The sequence below is a fragment of the Thalassophryne amazonica genome, chromosome 6, assembly GCF_902500255.1.
Source record: "Thalassophryne amazonica chromosome 6, fThaAma1.1, whole genome shotgun sequence".
In the NCBI taxonomy this organism is placed as follows: Eukaryota; Metazoa; Chordata; class Actinopteri; order Batrachoidiformes; family Batrachoididae; genus Thalassophryne; species Thalassophryne amazonica.
Window position 1 is genome coordinate 20,966,258 of NC_047108.1, and position 15,853 is coordinate 20,982,110.

At 44.9% G+C, this 15,853-nt stretch overlaps 1 protein-coding gene across 1 annotated transcript in view; it reads left to right on the plus strand.

The window, feature by feature from the left end:
- itpr3 (inositol 1,4,5-trisphosphate receptor, type 3) overlaps positions 1-15,853 on the plus strand; it is a 230,263-nt gene that overhangs the window by 175,870 nt on the left and 38,540 nt on the right. Inside the window, exons 33-42 of the mRNA XM_034171879.1 lie at positions 2,068-2,193; positions 2,272-2,392; positions 4,173-4,354; positions 4,633-4,781; positions 4,972-5,080; positions 7,398-7,491; positions 9,577-9,752; positions 10,190-10,349; positions 10,654-10,871; positions 14,866-15,066. Of these exons, the coding sequence (XP_034027770.1) occupies positions 2,068-2,193; positions 2,272-2,392; positions 4,173-4,354; positions 4,633-4,781; positions 4,972-5,080; positions 7,398-7,491; positions 9,577-9,752; positions 10,190-10,349; positions 10,654-10,871; positions 14,866-15,066 (1,536 nt within the window). The remainder of the gene's footprint in view (positions 1-2,067; positions 2,194-2,271; positions 2,393-4,172; positions 4,355-4,632; positions 4,782-4,971; positions 5,081-7,397; positions 7,492-9,576; positions 9,753-10,189; positions 10,350-10,653; positions 10,872-14,865; positions 15,067-15,853) is intronic.

A 15,853-nucleotide genomic window follows, 5' to 3' on the forward strand; every position in this document is an offset into this window, starting at 1 on the left:
GGTAAGGATGATTCTGAGAAAGCTCAGAACTACACAGGAGGACCTGGTCAATGACCTGAAGAGAGCTGGGACCACAGTCACAAAGATCACATTAGTAACACATGATGCCGTCATGGTTTAAAATCCTGCAGGGCAGCAAGGTCCCCCTGCTCAAGCCAGCACATGTCCAGGCCCATTTGCAGTTCACCAGTGACCATCTGGATGATCCAGAGGAGGCATGGGAGAAGGTCATGTGGTCAGATGAGACCAAAATGGAGCTTTTTGGAATCTACTCCACTTACCATGTTTAGAGGATGAGAACAACCCCAAGAAAACCATCCCAACCGTGAAGCGTGGGGGTGGAAACATCATACTCTGGGGGTGCTCTTCTGCAAAGGGGACAGGACAACTGCACCGTATTGAAGGGAGGATGGATGGGATCATGTATTGCGAGATTTTGGCAAACAACCTCCTTTCCTCAGTAAGAGTATTGAAGATGGGTCATGGCTGGGTCTTCCAGCATGACAATGACCCCAAACACACAGCCAGGGCAACTAAGGAGGGGCTCCGTAAGAAGCATTTCAAGGTCCTGGAGTGGCCTGGCCAGTCTCCAGATCTGAACTCAATAGAAGATCTTTGGAGGGAGCTGAAACTCCAAACCTGAAAGATTTGGAGAAGATCTGTATGGAGGAGTGGACCAAAATCCCTGCTGCAGTGTGTGAAAACTTGGTCGAGAACTACAGGAAACATTTCACCTCTATAATTGCAAACAAAGGCTACTTTACCAAATATTAACATTGATTTTCACAGGTGTTCAAATACTTACATGCAGCAGTAACATACAAATAAATTATTAAAAAATCATACATTGTGATTGTCTCTCACAGTGGACATGCTCCTAAGATTTCAGAGCCCTCCATGATTTCTAAGTGGGAGAACTTGCAAAATTGCAGGGTGTTCAAATACTTATTTTCCTCACTGTGTGTGTGTGTGTGTGTATATATATATATATATATATATATATATATATATATATATAAAATATCTGTTGCCCATGACAATGTCTTGCACTGTTTCACTTTATCACCACCACACCACTTGCACAGTGTCTTAACAAAAATCTGCTGCTGCTACAAATACTTAATGGTTTGCACTACTGCACTTTCCACTTTTACTATTACCTCAGACACTATACTGTAAATACTAAATACTTGTCCTTATTGTCGAAATGTCTTGTCCTGTCATCACCGAGGGAAGGTGAGAAACGAAATTTTGATTCCTTGTATGTCTAGTACATGTGAAGAATTGACAATAAAGCTGACTTTGACTTTGACTTTGTTGCCCCATCCCAACTTTTTTGAAATGTGTTGCAGGCATCCATTTCAAAATGAGCAAATATTTGCACAAAAACCACAAAGTTTATCAGTTTGAACATTATGAATATAGTTTGAAGAGGATTTGCAAATCATTGTATTCTGTTCTTAATTTACATTTTACAGAACGTCCCAACTTCAGTGGAATTGGGGTTGTATGTTACTCTAAAATCTCAGTGTACTTTCCTGCCTCAATGCTGCATCACAGAGTAGAAAGGACCTTTGACACAACCCAGACCAGGTCAGACCCTGGCTTTTGGACTTATTTCTGATCACAGTCTAGTTGGGATCCTTTTTGGTCTGGAGCACACAGCGTTCATTTCTTCCAAAAACGATGTGGAATACTGATTCATCTGACCACAATACACGTTTCCACTGTGTGATGGTCTGACCCAGGTGTCTCTGAGCCCAGAGATGTCAGTGCTGTTTCTGGATGAGGTTAACATCGGGCTTCTTTTTTTCGTAGTGAAGTTGTAAGTGATATTTGTGAATGTAACCCCGTATTGTTGTGTTTGACAAAGGTTTCCCAAAGTAACAACTGACCATGTGGTTATATCAGCTGTTGATGAATGAGGGTTCTTGATACAGTGCCGTCTGGGCAGTTGGAGATCACGAGTGTTCAGCTGAGGCTTGTGCCCGTTACGCACTGAAATTCCTCCAGATTCCTTGAATCAACTGCTGCTGTTTTTTTCTGGTGGGTTGATGATGTTTGCAGGTTTGTAACAAAAGAGAAAAGCGGCTTTCTGACCCAGTCTTGGAGAAATACATCATCAGCGTGGTATTTGACACCATTAACGCCTTCTTCAGCTCACCATTCTCTGAAAACAGCACATCTTTACAGGTAACATCGTATAAAGTCAGACAGACAGAGTGCTTTAGCTTCTTCTGTCTCACTTCTCTTTCTCTCTAATTGTCTCAGACTCATCACACCATCATGACCCATCTGCTGCAGTCCAGCATCAGACTGCTGGACTGTCCGTGGCTGCAGCAGCAGCACCGGGTCCAGGTGGAGACTTGCATCAAGACTCTGGCTATGACGGGTAAAACACACCAGCTTTGTCCACTCGGGTTCTCAGCATCCACCGGTGGACAGGTGTTTTGATGATTGAAGGTCTTTTCTGAGCCACATATCATTCACAGTGCTTCACTTTTTCCACATTTTGTTATGTTACACCCTTATTCCAAAATGGATTTTTTTTCCCTCAAAATTCTACACACAACACCCTATGACAAAATGAAAAAGTGTTTTTTTTTTTAGATATTTGGAAATTTATTAAAGATAAAAAAATACCAAGTGTTTGGAAAATTACCTAAAAACACTGACACAGACAACAAATGAGACACCAGGGAAAACAGGTTTCAGTTACTAAGCTCTTTCTTCATTTAAAGCTTTAAAAGTAGATGTCATACAGAGTGTAGGTCTGAAGACAAAATAAATCATGCCACTTATATACAGTCCCAAGGTGTTACAAAGTCCATCAATGAAAACATTTGATAGTATAAGACCTTCAGTCTCAAAGTCTTTTCCCGATCGATCGTTCATCATACATTGATGAAATATTGCCTCGCCTCATCATAGAGCATAAGACAGTCAGACAAATAGTCCTTTCCTTCTTGCTCATCATGCACTGATGAACGCCTCATTAATCTTATCTGTGCCCTTTGTACACTTCCTCTTCCATGGCATTGTTCAATCAATTACTAAGATAACTATAATGATAAATATAGTTTACAGAGCTTTAACAACATTAACTTTTCTAACACTAAGAAAGTGAAACGCTGTGAATACTTTCTGGATGCACTATAATTAGATCTTGTACCTGCTGATGTGATGCAGGACAGCAGGAGGCACTCCCCCGACAGCCAAAGGATATTCTGGCCACTTAGGCCAGAGCCAAGGTTTTAGCCAACTGGACAGAGCATTCGCCTCTCATGCCGGAGATCGTGAGTTGGTGTCTTGAGGGGCAGAGCAGCAACTACACTGAGTAGTTTAGTAGGTTGTTTTCAAGGGAAGTCCATGCCTGGAAACCCCAATGCAGTGAAGAATAGTGGTGGGTAACACTGAAAGTCTTTCTTCACAGTATTGACGATGAACAGGTAATCAACAAACCCGTTTGCAAAAGTGCTCTGGAGGGCGTTTGCAAGCGAGTAATCCAGTCAAACACCTGATCGGTCTGAGTACTCAACAAAGGCAGTCCGCATGGCTAAAGTGTCCATATGAAAATAAAGCAGAGTCACAAACAGCATGTAGCAGAGTCCAACAACGGCTAGCAAAACATCAGGAAACAGGAGGGGAACGCAAAGTTCAACAACATGAGATCAAACATGGGGTACATGGGATCCTGGATCCTGGACTGGCATACTGTTTGCAGATAGTGCACGATTCAGTAACCGGGGAAACGAGTGTGCATGTGAGGAGGAGTAAAGCAGATGAAACACACAAGGAACATATGTTTCAGAATAAAAGGAGAACATAATAACAAGGAATTAATACAGCAGGTTTTTCTCAAAAACGCAGTAACACCTGAGACGTGATCAGATCATTTGTGGTTAGACAACCAACCTATAAACAAATAGTCATTTGTACTGTTTGATATGAAGATGGAGCAGGACATGCTAACCATTTATCATGCTAGCATGCTAACATGTAGAGTTGTATTTTAGATGTTGAGCAGTTCTGATGTCTGATGTCTACTTGAGTCAGATTGTTAGCATGCTAAGCAGCTGTTAAAAACGTATCATGCTCATTACACAGACTTCTGTACGCTTAGTTACAGTGCTACAGACTCAACAGTCTTCAAATGTTTGCCGTGTTTTTAGCTAAAACCCGCACCGTCCCTCTCCCTCTGGAGCTGGAGGCTCAGATCAGCTCCATATTGTCCAGTACTGCACTGAACCTGATGTCCCGATCCAACCCAAACTTCAAATCCAGCATGCGCTCATCCCGGCCCAGCACGCCAGGCAACCCATGGGACTACAAGAACATCATCGAGAAATTACAGGTATGTCCAAACAAATGCAAACCCACTCATGCTGGCATGCTGAAGTACTCAGACAGTACTCACTGAATTCATAGACCAGAGGAAGACAACAGGTCCAATCCAGGTTCTTTGTCTGTTGATTGTCAATCAAATGAGGGGTAATAACAGCCGGACAGGAAGTAGATCAGAAGGCAGCCATGCAGTACGTTTGGGTCAAGATGGAGGACCAACAGTTGGCGCTAAAGTAACCAAGACTGTGTCTAAATGTACACGGACCTGACTGTGTCCGTGTGTGTCAGGACATCATCAACACTCTGGAGGAACGTCTCAAGCCGCTGGTCAACGCCGAGCTGTCCGTTCTGGTGGACGTCCTCCACCGGCCTGAGCTGCTGTTCATGGAGGGGACGGACACCCGACAGCGCTGCGAGTCCGGAGGCTTCATCTCCAAGTAGGTTGGGTACAGACCCTAAACACCACGGTACCACAACACACACAAACAGGATTCATAGTGTTTAAGTACAACAGACACACTGTGACACAGGAAGGGTAACGGGAACTGTGTGTGTGTGTGTGTGTGTGTGTGTGTGTGTGTGTGTGTGTGTGTGTGTGTGTGTGTGTGTGTGTGTGTGTGTGTACAGGCTGATTCAGCACACTAAAGCTTTGATGTCCTCAGAGGAAAAGTTGTGTATCAAAGTCCTCAGAACCCTGCAGGAGATGCTGATCCGGACTTTGGACTTTGATGAAAAGGTTAGTTTGCTGAATCACAACCAATAAATATTGTGATGAACTTGATGAAGAGATTTTTTGTTGTTTTCCGTCTGATGTGAATGTTTGACCCGTTGATGTTATGTAGGGACTGAAATTGACTGATTAGTTTACCGATTGTTGGTCCGTGCAAACGTTGAAATTGTTCCTGGTAGGGCAGCACCTTGTCTTCATGGGTGCACTGTAGAAGGTTCCAGGTTCTCTTCCACCTGGTCCTTTCTGTCTGGAGTTTGCGTGTTTCCCTGTGTGGGTGTGGGTTCCCTACGGGTGCTCTGGCTCCACCCACATGCAAAGATATGCAGGTTCGGTGAACTGGTAACTCTAAACTGACCACAGGTGTGTCTATCGATATGATGGCCGTCCTGTCCACGGTAAACCACACCTCTCACCCTCTGAGCACTGAGAAAGGCTCTAACCCTGTGACCCTTAATAATATTTAGGTTCAGAAATGGATGGATGAAGGATGGATGGTTCCTGGCAGGCTCTTGGTCATCATTGTGAGCACGTGTAGATGTTAAATCAAAAGTAACAACTTGTTTGGTCCCCAAGTGGCTGATTGAGTTCAAACTGATTTGGGAATCCAAATCCAGGTTGGTTCAGGTCTACACTGGAGCATGGTTTAGAGGTCTTGTACTGGGTTGATGGAGTCATCTACAACCCCTGGCAAAAATTATGGAATCACCGGCCTCGGAGGATGTTCATTCAGTTGTTTAATTTTGTAGAAAAAAAAGCAGATCACAGACATGACACAAAACTAAAGTCATTTCAAATGGCAACTTTCTGGCTTTAAGAAACACTATAAGAAATCAAGAAAAAAAGATTGTGACAGTCAGTAACGGTTACTTTTTTAGACCAAGCAGAGGAAAAAAATATGGAATCACTCAATTCTGAGGAATAAATTATGGAATCACCCTGTAAATTTTCATCCCCCAAACTAACACCTGCATCAGATCAGATCTGCTCATTGACATTGACCCTATGCCATGACATTGACCCTATGTGTCTTTTTGCAAGGAATGTTTTCACAGTTTTTGCTCTATGGCAAGATGCATTATCATCTTGAAAAATGATTTAATCATCCCCAAACATCCTTTCAATTGTCCAAAATATCAACGTAAACTTGTGCATTTATTGATGATGTAATGACAGCCATCTCCCCAGTGCCTTTACCTGACATGCAGCCCCATATCATCAATGACTGTGGAAATTTACATGTTCTCTTCAGGCAGTCATCTTTATAAATCTCATTGGAACGGCACCAAACGAACGTTCCAGCATCATCACCTTGCGCAATGCAGATTCGAGATTCATCACTGAATATGACTTTCATCCAGTCATCCACAGTCCACGATTCCTTTTCCTTAGCCCATTGTAACCTTGTTTTTTTTTCTGTTTAAGTGTTAATGATGGCTTTTGTTTAGCTTTTCTGTATGTAAATCCCATTTCCTTTAGGCGGTTTCTTACAGTTCGGTCACAGACGTTGACTCCAGTTTTCTCCCATTCTTTCCTCATTTGTTTTGTTGTGCATTTTTCGATTTTTGAGACATATTGCTTTAAGTTTTCTGTCTTGACGCTTTGATGTCTTTCTTGGTCTACCAGTATGTTTGCCTTTAACAACCTTCCCATGTTGTTTGTATTTGGTCCAGAGTTTAGACACAGCTGACTGTGAACAACCAACATCTTTTGCAACATTGCGTGATGATTTACCCTCTTTTAAGAGTTTGATAATCCTCTCCTTTGTGTCAATTGACATCTCTCGTGTTGGAGCCATGATTCATGTCAGTCCACTTGGTGCAACAGCTCTCCAAGGTGTGATCACTCCTTTTTAGATGCAGACTAACGAGCAGATCTGATATGATGCAGGTGTTAGTTTTGGGGATGAAAATTTACAGGGTGATTCCATAATTTTTTCCTTAGAATTGAGTGATTCCATATTTTTTTCCTCTGCTTGGTCTAAAAAAGTAACCGTTACTGACTGCCACAATCTTTTTTTCTTGATTTCTTATAGTGTTTCTTAAAGCCAGAAAGTTGCCATTTGAAATGACTTTAGTTTTGTGTCATGTCTGTGATCGGCCGGTGATTCCATAATTTTTTGCCAGGGGTTGTATGTCTACAGAATGTTGTTTGGTCCAGGACAGAAGGAAGCATTTCATATGAAGGAGAGTCCTTGAGGACACATTTTCTCAGATTGCTGGAAAAATGTTTTCCGTCAGATGTAACTGAAGATCTCAGCCATCGCTGAGACATCAGCATGTCATTGTAAAATACAGGACGCTGAAACTGTGCCATCTGCTTTCAGGGTATCTCACTCCGCAAAGTTCTGCTGCAGAACTACCTGTTCCCTAACAAGAAGACTAACCCAAAGACGGACCTTGCTGAGCTTGGCACTGCAGGTATGTATGCTGCTTGGACCTTTGATCACATTTCTGTGAGGAAGGTTACTCCTCAACCAACACTGGCCTCTAGTGGCCATGAAACAACATTCTGCTATTCCTAACAAAATGTCATAAATGGCGTGCAAACAAAAGGTCTACTTGACATGTTCCTGCGGAACAAACCAGACGTCCTCCACTGCTCCAACATTCATGTGAAACGAATATTTAACAATTAACTGCAAGTTATATTCAAAGACAGCAGCATGGACACAAATACTCGGATCCACCAGTACCCAATCATCGACACTGAATATGCAACAGTTTGTCCAGAGTTGGAATTTAGCAGAATTCACCAAGTGACTGACATACTGATTCCCTGACTAACTGACTCACTGAGATACTGACTGACTGGATCACTGACTCACTGACTGACATATTGATTCACTGACTGAATGACTGAATGACTGACTGACTGAGTCGCTGACTGAATGACTGAATGACTGACTGACTGAGTCGCTGACTGACTGAGTCGCTGACTGAATGACTGACTGACTGAGTCGCTGACTGAGTCGCTGACTGACTGAGTCGCTGACTGACTGAGTCGCTGACTGAGTCGCTGACTGACTGAGTCGCTGACTGAATGACTGACTGACTGAGTCGCTGACTGAATGACTGACTGACTGAATGGATCACTGAGTCGCTGACTGACTGACATATTGATTTACTGTCTGACTGACATGCTGAATCACTGACAGACTAAAACAATGACTGACTGACTCACTGAGATACTGACTGACTGGATCACTGACTCACTGAGATACTGACTGACTGGATCACTGACTCAGTGACTGACTGACTGACTGACCAAGTCATTGACTGACTGAATCACTGACTGACTGACTCACTGAGATACTGACTGCCTGACTGGATTACTGACCCCCTGACTGACTGACTCATTGGCTGACTGACTCACTGACTGACATATTGATTCACTGACTTGTGCACCAGCATGGACTCCCAAAATCTCCTGTATAATTTCCTGCATTGGTGTCAATGCTATTGTGTCTATTCTGTCAATAGCATGGCCCAAGCAGAGGGTCACCCCTTTGAGTCTGGTCTGATTGAAGTTTCTTCCTCAAATCATCAGAGGGAGTTTTTCCTTACCACTGTCACCTGTGTGCTCACTCTGGGGGTTGGTAAGGTTAGATCTTGCTTGTGTGAAGCGCCTTGAGACAACTTTAATGTGATTTGGCTCTATATAAATGAAAATAAATTGAAATTGAAAACTGACTGACATACTGCCTGACTGGATCACTGACTCACTGACTGACATACTGCCTGACTGGATCACTGACTCACTGACTGACATACTGATTTACTGACTGACTGACTAAATCACTGACTGACTGACTGACCGAGTCACTGACTGACTGAATCACTGACAGATTGACTGACTCAATGACTGACTGAGTCACTGGCAGATTAACTGAGTCACTGGCGGATTGAGCGTTTCACTGACTGACTGATTATATTACGCCTATGCATGTGCTGCTAATTGCACAGAAAACTTCAGTCGTGGAGCGACACACTAAATATTCAGCTGCAGGATGTTTTAGGGTTTGATATAGCACCAAATATTTAAAGTGCAACACAGTCGCACACAAATGTGAACTGAACAGATGTGTTTAGAAAGTCAGTCACAGGTCATAGGACTGAACCACAGACAGGACCCCCAGACAGGGCTGGACTGCACACAGGACCGCAGCGATTGATCAGTAACAGCAGGACCACAGACAGGACAGGACTGCAGACATGACAAGACCAAATAAAGTAAAGGACCAAATACAGGGCAGAACCACAGAAGGTGACTGAACCACAGACAGTACTACAGATGGGACTAGACCACGGATGGGACAGGACCATAGGCAGGACCACAGATGGGACTGGACCACAAATGGGATTGGACCATAGATGGGCTGGACCACAAATGGGACAGGGTCACAGACTGGACAAGACCACAGATGGGACAGGACCACAGACAGAAGCAGAGACACGACTGGGTTGTGTCCATTAACAGTCTCTTTTCCTCTGCTTGGACTCCAGGCGGGGAGCAGGAGCGGGACTGGGTGGCCGTGGCAGCGATTCAGTGTCATCTGGACAGAGAAGGAGGAACTAAACTCTTCACTGACCTGGTGATGAGCACCAAGAACGACAAGACTTTCCAGGAGAGTATCCAGCTCGCCATCTGCCTGCTGGAGGGCGGCAACACTGAGATCCAGGTCCCGCTTTTAACCATCCACACTAACCTGCCACTCGCTGCGTATAATTCATTAATTTCACAGCAGGAAATATTTTTCAGGATGGGAATCAAACCGTGGACATGTGGCCCACTTCAGGAATGTCCTCACAGACGTTTTCTCACTTGTTGTGGGTCGTTGCGTGGAACAAATAACTGCACACAAATTTGTAAGGAATAAACTAACCACGTGGCTATCAGTCTGTTACCACACATGCTAGCAGAATGAGTTTGTGCTAGCTGAACTGAGTCAGCGTCATGCCTGGGTGAGGTTAGCTGTCTACGCTCATTCTGCACACTGAAAAACCACCTGCAGCTGAGATTATAGTTTTATGATTGAAGGTTATGGTGACCACCAGGTGGCAGTGTTTTCGTCATTCTTTTTAGCAGTTCTGAGAGGTTGTGTTGTCACTCCTGCAGAATTCTTTCTATAAGCTTATGATGGGGGACAACAAGTCTGAGAGGTTCTTTAAGGTTCTTCATGATCGGATGAAGGAGGCCCAGACGGACGTCAAAGCCACCGTGTCTGTTAATGTTGGCGAGGTGACGCACAGAGCCAATGAGAAGGAGCTGGACAGTGGTGAGTCACACATTATTAAATGTTTCTCTGTACCTCAGCTTCTTTATGACATCACCGGCACAAATAAAGTTTGTCTGTACTTCAGCTTCGTTATGACATCACCAGCACAGATATGGCTTCTTACTCAATACTGGTATTAGCACAACTACTCACATTCAATCAATTTGATGGATAAATTAAGAATATGTTAAATTAGGAAGATATTCAAAATTTATTTGGATGTCTCAAGTCTTTTTTCTTTCACTTTGTGTTTTTGGGGAGCTATTACAAATGTTGTTCTAGATTTTGATTTTCAATTTTGAAGGTGGTTCAACAACACTGGTACTTCCTGGATCTGGAGGTCACCCTCTGTTGGTCCAGGGCCAATCCATTGCTCCAGTACCAGGTGCCTCCTCCATGTCAGTCCAACCAATCATGGAGCAGAATGAAGTGGTGACAGAGATGGGTCCTGCCATTACCATCATGAAGCCCATTCTGAGGTTCCTGCAGCTACTCTGTGAGAACCACAACCAGGATCTGCAGGTCAGTTCCAGCCAACGCTGCCATGTCTGGGTGGATTTTAAACCCTGTGGTTGCAGGGGCACATGTATGAGGTCGTCACCTCTGTGCTTCAATACTGTACCTCATACAGAAAATCAAAACCACTTCAGTCATCCTGTAAAGAAGCACAGCTGATGATCCAGGTTCTCACAAGCTGTCTCAAACTTTGGACCAAAAGAAATCCAGTTGTATGTAAAAGTTTGGGCACCCCTGATAATTTTCAGGATTTTCCTTTATAAATCATTGGTTGTCTGGATTAGAAATTTCAGTTAAATATATCATATAGCAGACGAACACACTGATATTTGAGAAGTGAAATGTTTCTAGTATTTACAGAAAGTGTGCAATAATTATTTAAACAAAATTGGGCAGGTGCATAAATTTGGGCACCCTTGTCATTTTACTGATTTGAATACATTTAGCACTAATTATTGGAACACAAAATTGGTTTGGTAAGCTCATTTGACCCTTGACCTCCTTACACAGGTGAATCCAATCATGAGAAAGGGTGTTTAAGGTGGCCATTTACAAATGTTTCCCCTCTTTGCATCTCTTCTAATGAGTGGCAACATGGGAGCCTCTAAACAACTCTCAAATGACCTGAAAACAAGGGGCGGTACACATGGCTGAAAAGAACACAGCATTCCAAGAAAAACACTTGGTACCTACAGTAAAATTTGGAGGTGGTTCCATCATGCTGTGGGGATGTGTGGCCAGTGCAGGTACTGGGAATCTTGTTAAAGTTGAGGGTCACATGGATTCCAGTCAATATCAGCAGATTCTTGAGAACAATGTTCATGAATCAGTGACAAAGTTGAAGTTGCGCCGGGGCTGGATCTTTCAACAAGACAACGACCCTAAACACTGCTCAAAATCTACTAAGGCATTCATGCAGAGGAACAAGTACAATGTTCTGGAATGGCCATCTCAGTCCCCAGACCTGAATATTATTGAAAATCTGTGGTGTGATTTTAACCGGGCTGTCCATGCTCGGAAACCAACAAGAAGAATGGTCCAAAATACCTTCAATCAGAATCCAGACTCTCAATGAAAGCTATAGGAAGTGTTTAGAGGCTGCTATTTCTGCAAAAGGAGGATCTGCTAAATATTGATGTATTTTCTGTTGGGGTGCCCAAATTTATGCACCTTCCTAATTTTGTTTAAAGACTTATTGCACACTTTTTGTAAATCCTATAAACTTCATTTCAATTCTCAAATATCAGTGTGTTTGTCTGCTATATTATATATTTAACTGAAACTGCTGATCCAAACAACCAATGATTTATAAAGGAAAATCATGGAAATCATCAGGGGTGCCCAAACGTTTACATATAAATGTACATGCAGGCTTCAGTGAAAAGTCAGGTCTGGAAACAGGGCCGAGAACCATTCTGGAAGGCAACAACCCAGACAGACCACCAATCCAACCCCACCTCTCCAAAGTAATGTGGAGTGTGCAGGAGGCGGGGTTTAGTGAGGGCTTGTGTCTTTGTCCAGCATGCAGTAGGCGGGGTTTAGTGAGGGGTTGTATCTTTGTCCAACGTGCAGTAGGCGGGGTTTAGCCAGGGATTGTTACTTTTTTGAGAGTGCAGGAGGTGGGGTTTGGCTGGGAGTTGTGTCTTTGTTGAGTGTGCTGGAGGAGGGGTTTTGTGAAGGGTTGTGTCTTTGTGGAGCGAGCAGGAGGCGGGGTTTAGTGAGGGGTTGTGTCTTTGTGGAGTGAGCAGGAGGCGTGGTTTAGTGAGGGATCGTGTCTTTGTTGAGCATGCAGGAGGCAGGGTTTAGTGAGGGGCTGTGTCTTTGTGGAGTGTATAGGAGACAGGGTTTAGTGAGGTGTTGTGTCTTTGTTGAGCATGCAGGAGGCGGGGTTTAGTGAGGGGCTGTGTCTTTGTGGAGTGTATAGGAGACAGGGTTTAGTGAGGTGTTGTGTCTTTGTTGAGCATGCAGGAGGCGGGGTTTAGTGAGGGGCTGTGTCTTTGTGGAGCGTACAGGAGACAGAGTTTAGCGAGGGGTGTGTCTTTGTGGAGTGTATAGGAGACAGGGTTTAGTGAGGGGTTGTGTCTTTGTTGAGTGTGCAGGAGGCGGGGTTTAGCCAGGGGTTGTGTCTTTGTGCAGTGTGCAGGAGGCGGAGTTTAGCCAGGGGTTGTGTCTTTGTGCAGTGTACAGGAGACGGAGTTTAGCCAGGGGTTGTGTCTTTGTGGAGTGTACAGGAGACGGAGTTTAGCGAGGGGTGGTGTCTTTGTGGAGCGTATAGGAGACAGGGTTTATTGAGGGGTTGTGTTTGTTGAGTGTGCAGGAGGCGGGGTTTAGCCAGGGGTTGTGTCTTTGTCCAGCGTGCAGTAGGCGGGGTTTAGCCAGGGACTGTTTCTTTTTTGAGCGTGCTGGAGGTGGGGTTTAGCTGGGACTTGTGTCTTTGTTGAGCGAGCAGGCAGCGGGGTTTAGTGAGGGGTTGTGTTTGTGGAGTGAGCAGGAGGCAGGGTTTAGTGAGGGATCGTGTCTTTGTTGAGTGTGCATGAGGCGGGGTTTAGCCAGGGGTTGTGTCTTTGTGCAGTGTGCTAGAGGCGGAGTTTAGCGAGGGGTTGTGTCTGTGTGAAGTGTGCAGGAGGCGGAGTTTAGTGAGGAGTTGTGTCTTTGTGAAGTGTGCAGGAGGCGGGGTTTAGCCAGGGGTGGTGTCTTTGTTGAGTGTGCAGGAGGCGGGGTTTAGCCAGGGGTGGTGTCATTGTTTAGCGTACAGGAGGTGGGGTTTAGTGAGAGGTTGTGTCTTTGTGGAGCGAGCAGGAGGCAGGGTTTAGTGAGGGGTTGTGTTTGTGGAGTGAGCAGGAGGCAGGGTTTAGTGAGGGATCATGTCTTTGTTGAGTGTGCAGGAGGCGGATTTAGCCAGGGGTTTTGTTTTTGTGCAGTGTGCATGAGGCGGAGTTTAGCAAGTGGTTGTGTCTTTGTGGAGTGTGCTAGAGGCGGAGTTTAGCGAGGGGTTGTGTCTTTGTGAAGTGTGCAGGAGGCGGAGTTTAGCAAGGAGTTGTGTCTTTGTTGAGTGTGCAGGAGGCGGGGTTTAGCCAGGGGTGGTGTCTTTGTTGAGTGTGCAGGAGGCAGAGTTTAGCAAGTGGTTGTGTCTTTGTGGAGTGTGCTAGAGGCGGAGTTTAGCGAGGGGTTGTGTCTTTGTGAAATGTGCAGGAGGCGGAGTTTAGTGAGGAGTTGCGTCTTTGTGAAGTGTGCAGGAGGCGGGGTTTAGCCAGGGGTGGTGTCTTTGAGTGTGCAGGAGGCGGGGTTTAGCCAGGAGTTGTGTCTTTGTGGGGTGTGCAGGAGGCAGAGTTTAGCCAGGGGCTGTGTCTTTGTGGAGCCTGCAGGAGGGGAAGTTTAGTGAGGGGTTGTGTCCTTGTGGACCGAGCAAGAGGCGGATTTAGCCAGGGGTTGTCTTTGTTGAGTGCAGGAGGCAGGGTTTAGCGAGGGGTTGTCTTTGTTGAGCGTGCAGTAGGTGGGGTTTAGCGGGGGTTGTATCTTTGTTGAGCATGCAGGAGGCGTGGTTTAGTGAGGGTTTGTGTCTTTGTTGAGCGTGAAGGAGACGGGGTTTAGTGGAGGGTTGTGTCTGTGTGAAGTGTGGTGGAGGCGTGGCCTGGTTAAAGATGGGTAGAAAAGACTGTTCGGGAGCGGTACATACGAGTGCTAATATGGCGGCCAATTTGCTTCAAAAATATTGACCCATGAGCTGTCCAGTGTTGTATACAGATCAGTGGCCCAGTCCAGGCCTGATCCAGCTCGGGTCTCTGACTGTGTCTCGCCTCATTAGAACCTTATTTAAACACCAAATTGTACATCAGTACCAATATGGCAGACATTAGTGTGTGGCCTTTAACCTGTCCAGTCCAGAAAGATTGAGTTGTCAGTGCTTCTGGCACTGCCTTGTGGCAGTTGGTTGAATGACAGTTTGTTGGTGTTGCTGGATTTGTTGAACCCGTCTGTGACTGTGCTTGTTGGTTTGCAGAACTTTCTGCGCTGCCAGAACAATAAGACCAACTACAACCTGGTGTGTGAGACGCTTCAGTTCCTGGACATCATGTGTGGAAGCACCACGGGAGGACTCGGCCTGCTGGGCCTCTACATCAACGAGTCCAACGTCCACCTGATCACTCAGACCCTAGAGACGCTGACCGAGTACTGCCAGGGGCCCTGCCAGGAAAACCAGGTGCACCAGAACTTTCTAAATGAAATCTGATCGAGCACTTCAATCTGATTGATCACGTCAATCTAATTGTTCACATCAATCTGATCGTTCACGTCAGTCTGATCGATCACATCAGTATGATCAATCACGTCAGTATGATCAATCACATCAACCTGATCGATCATTTCACATCAGACTTTTTTCGGGAAAACAGACTTTCGTATAAATCGGCCGGTTCTGTGGTCTAAACCCTCGCACACAGGGACTTGTGTGTCAACATTACTCCAGTTACACTAAGTCCTCACAACATGGATCCACCTAAAGTCACATATACATAAATATACATCTCAGAAACAAGACTTCAGGATTCATCCTCAACTTCTGGAGCATGATCCTGGGGAGTCGTTGACTCCTTCTGGAGGGGACAGCAGATAAGTTAAGGACTTAAGTCCTTCTTGACACGTTTGTCGGAGAAATTTGGTCGACCACAAGCACAAGTTGAGTCCACCGCTGCTTCTTCTCAGTGGTTTCAAAATGGGATAAAGTTTACTCCTTCCATGTAATCCGTGGCGGGTATCTTGAATCGCTCCGCGTCCGACACAGGCCATAGCTACGGTGCTTTGTTGCCACCATTTTTGGCTTGAAGGGCTATTCCGCAGAAAATAAAATGAAAATGACGACTTGGTCCTTTTAAGCCTGGTTCACACGACAGGATCTTAAAATAATTTTTAGGTTTCCAAAACCTGAGAGACTACACACATGAAGATAAAAAAAATCACGGATCTGGCAGGTTTGGTCGTACAGTGTG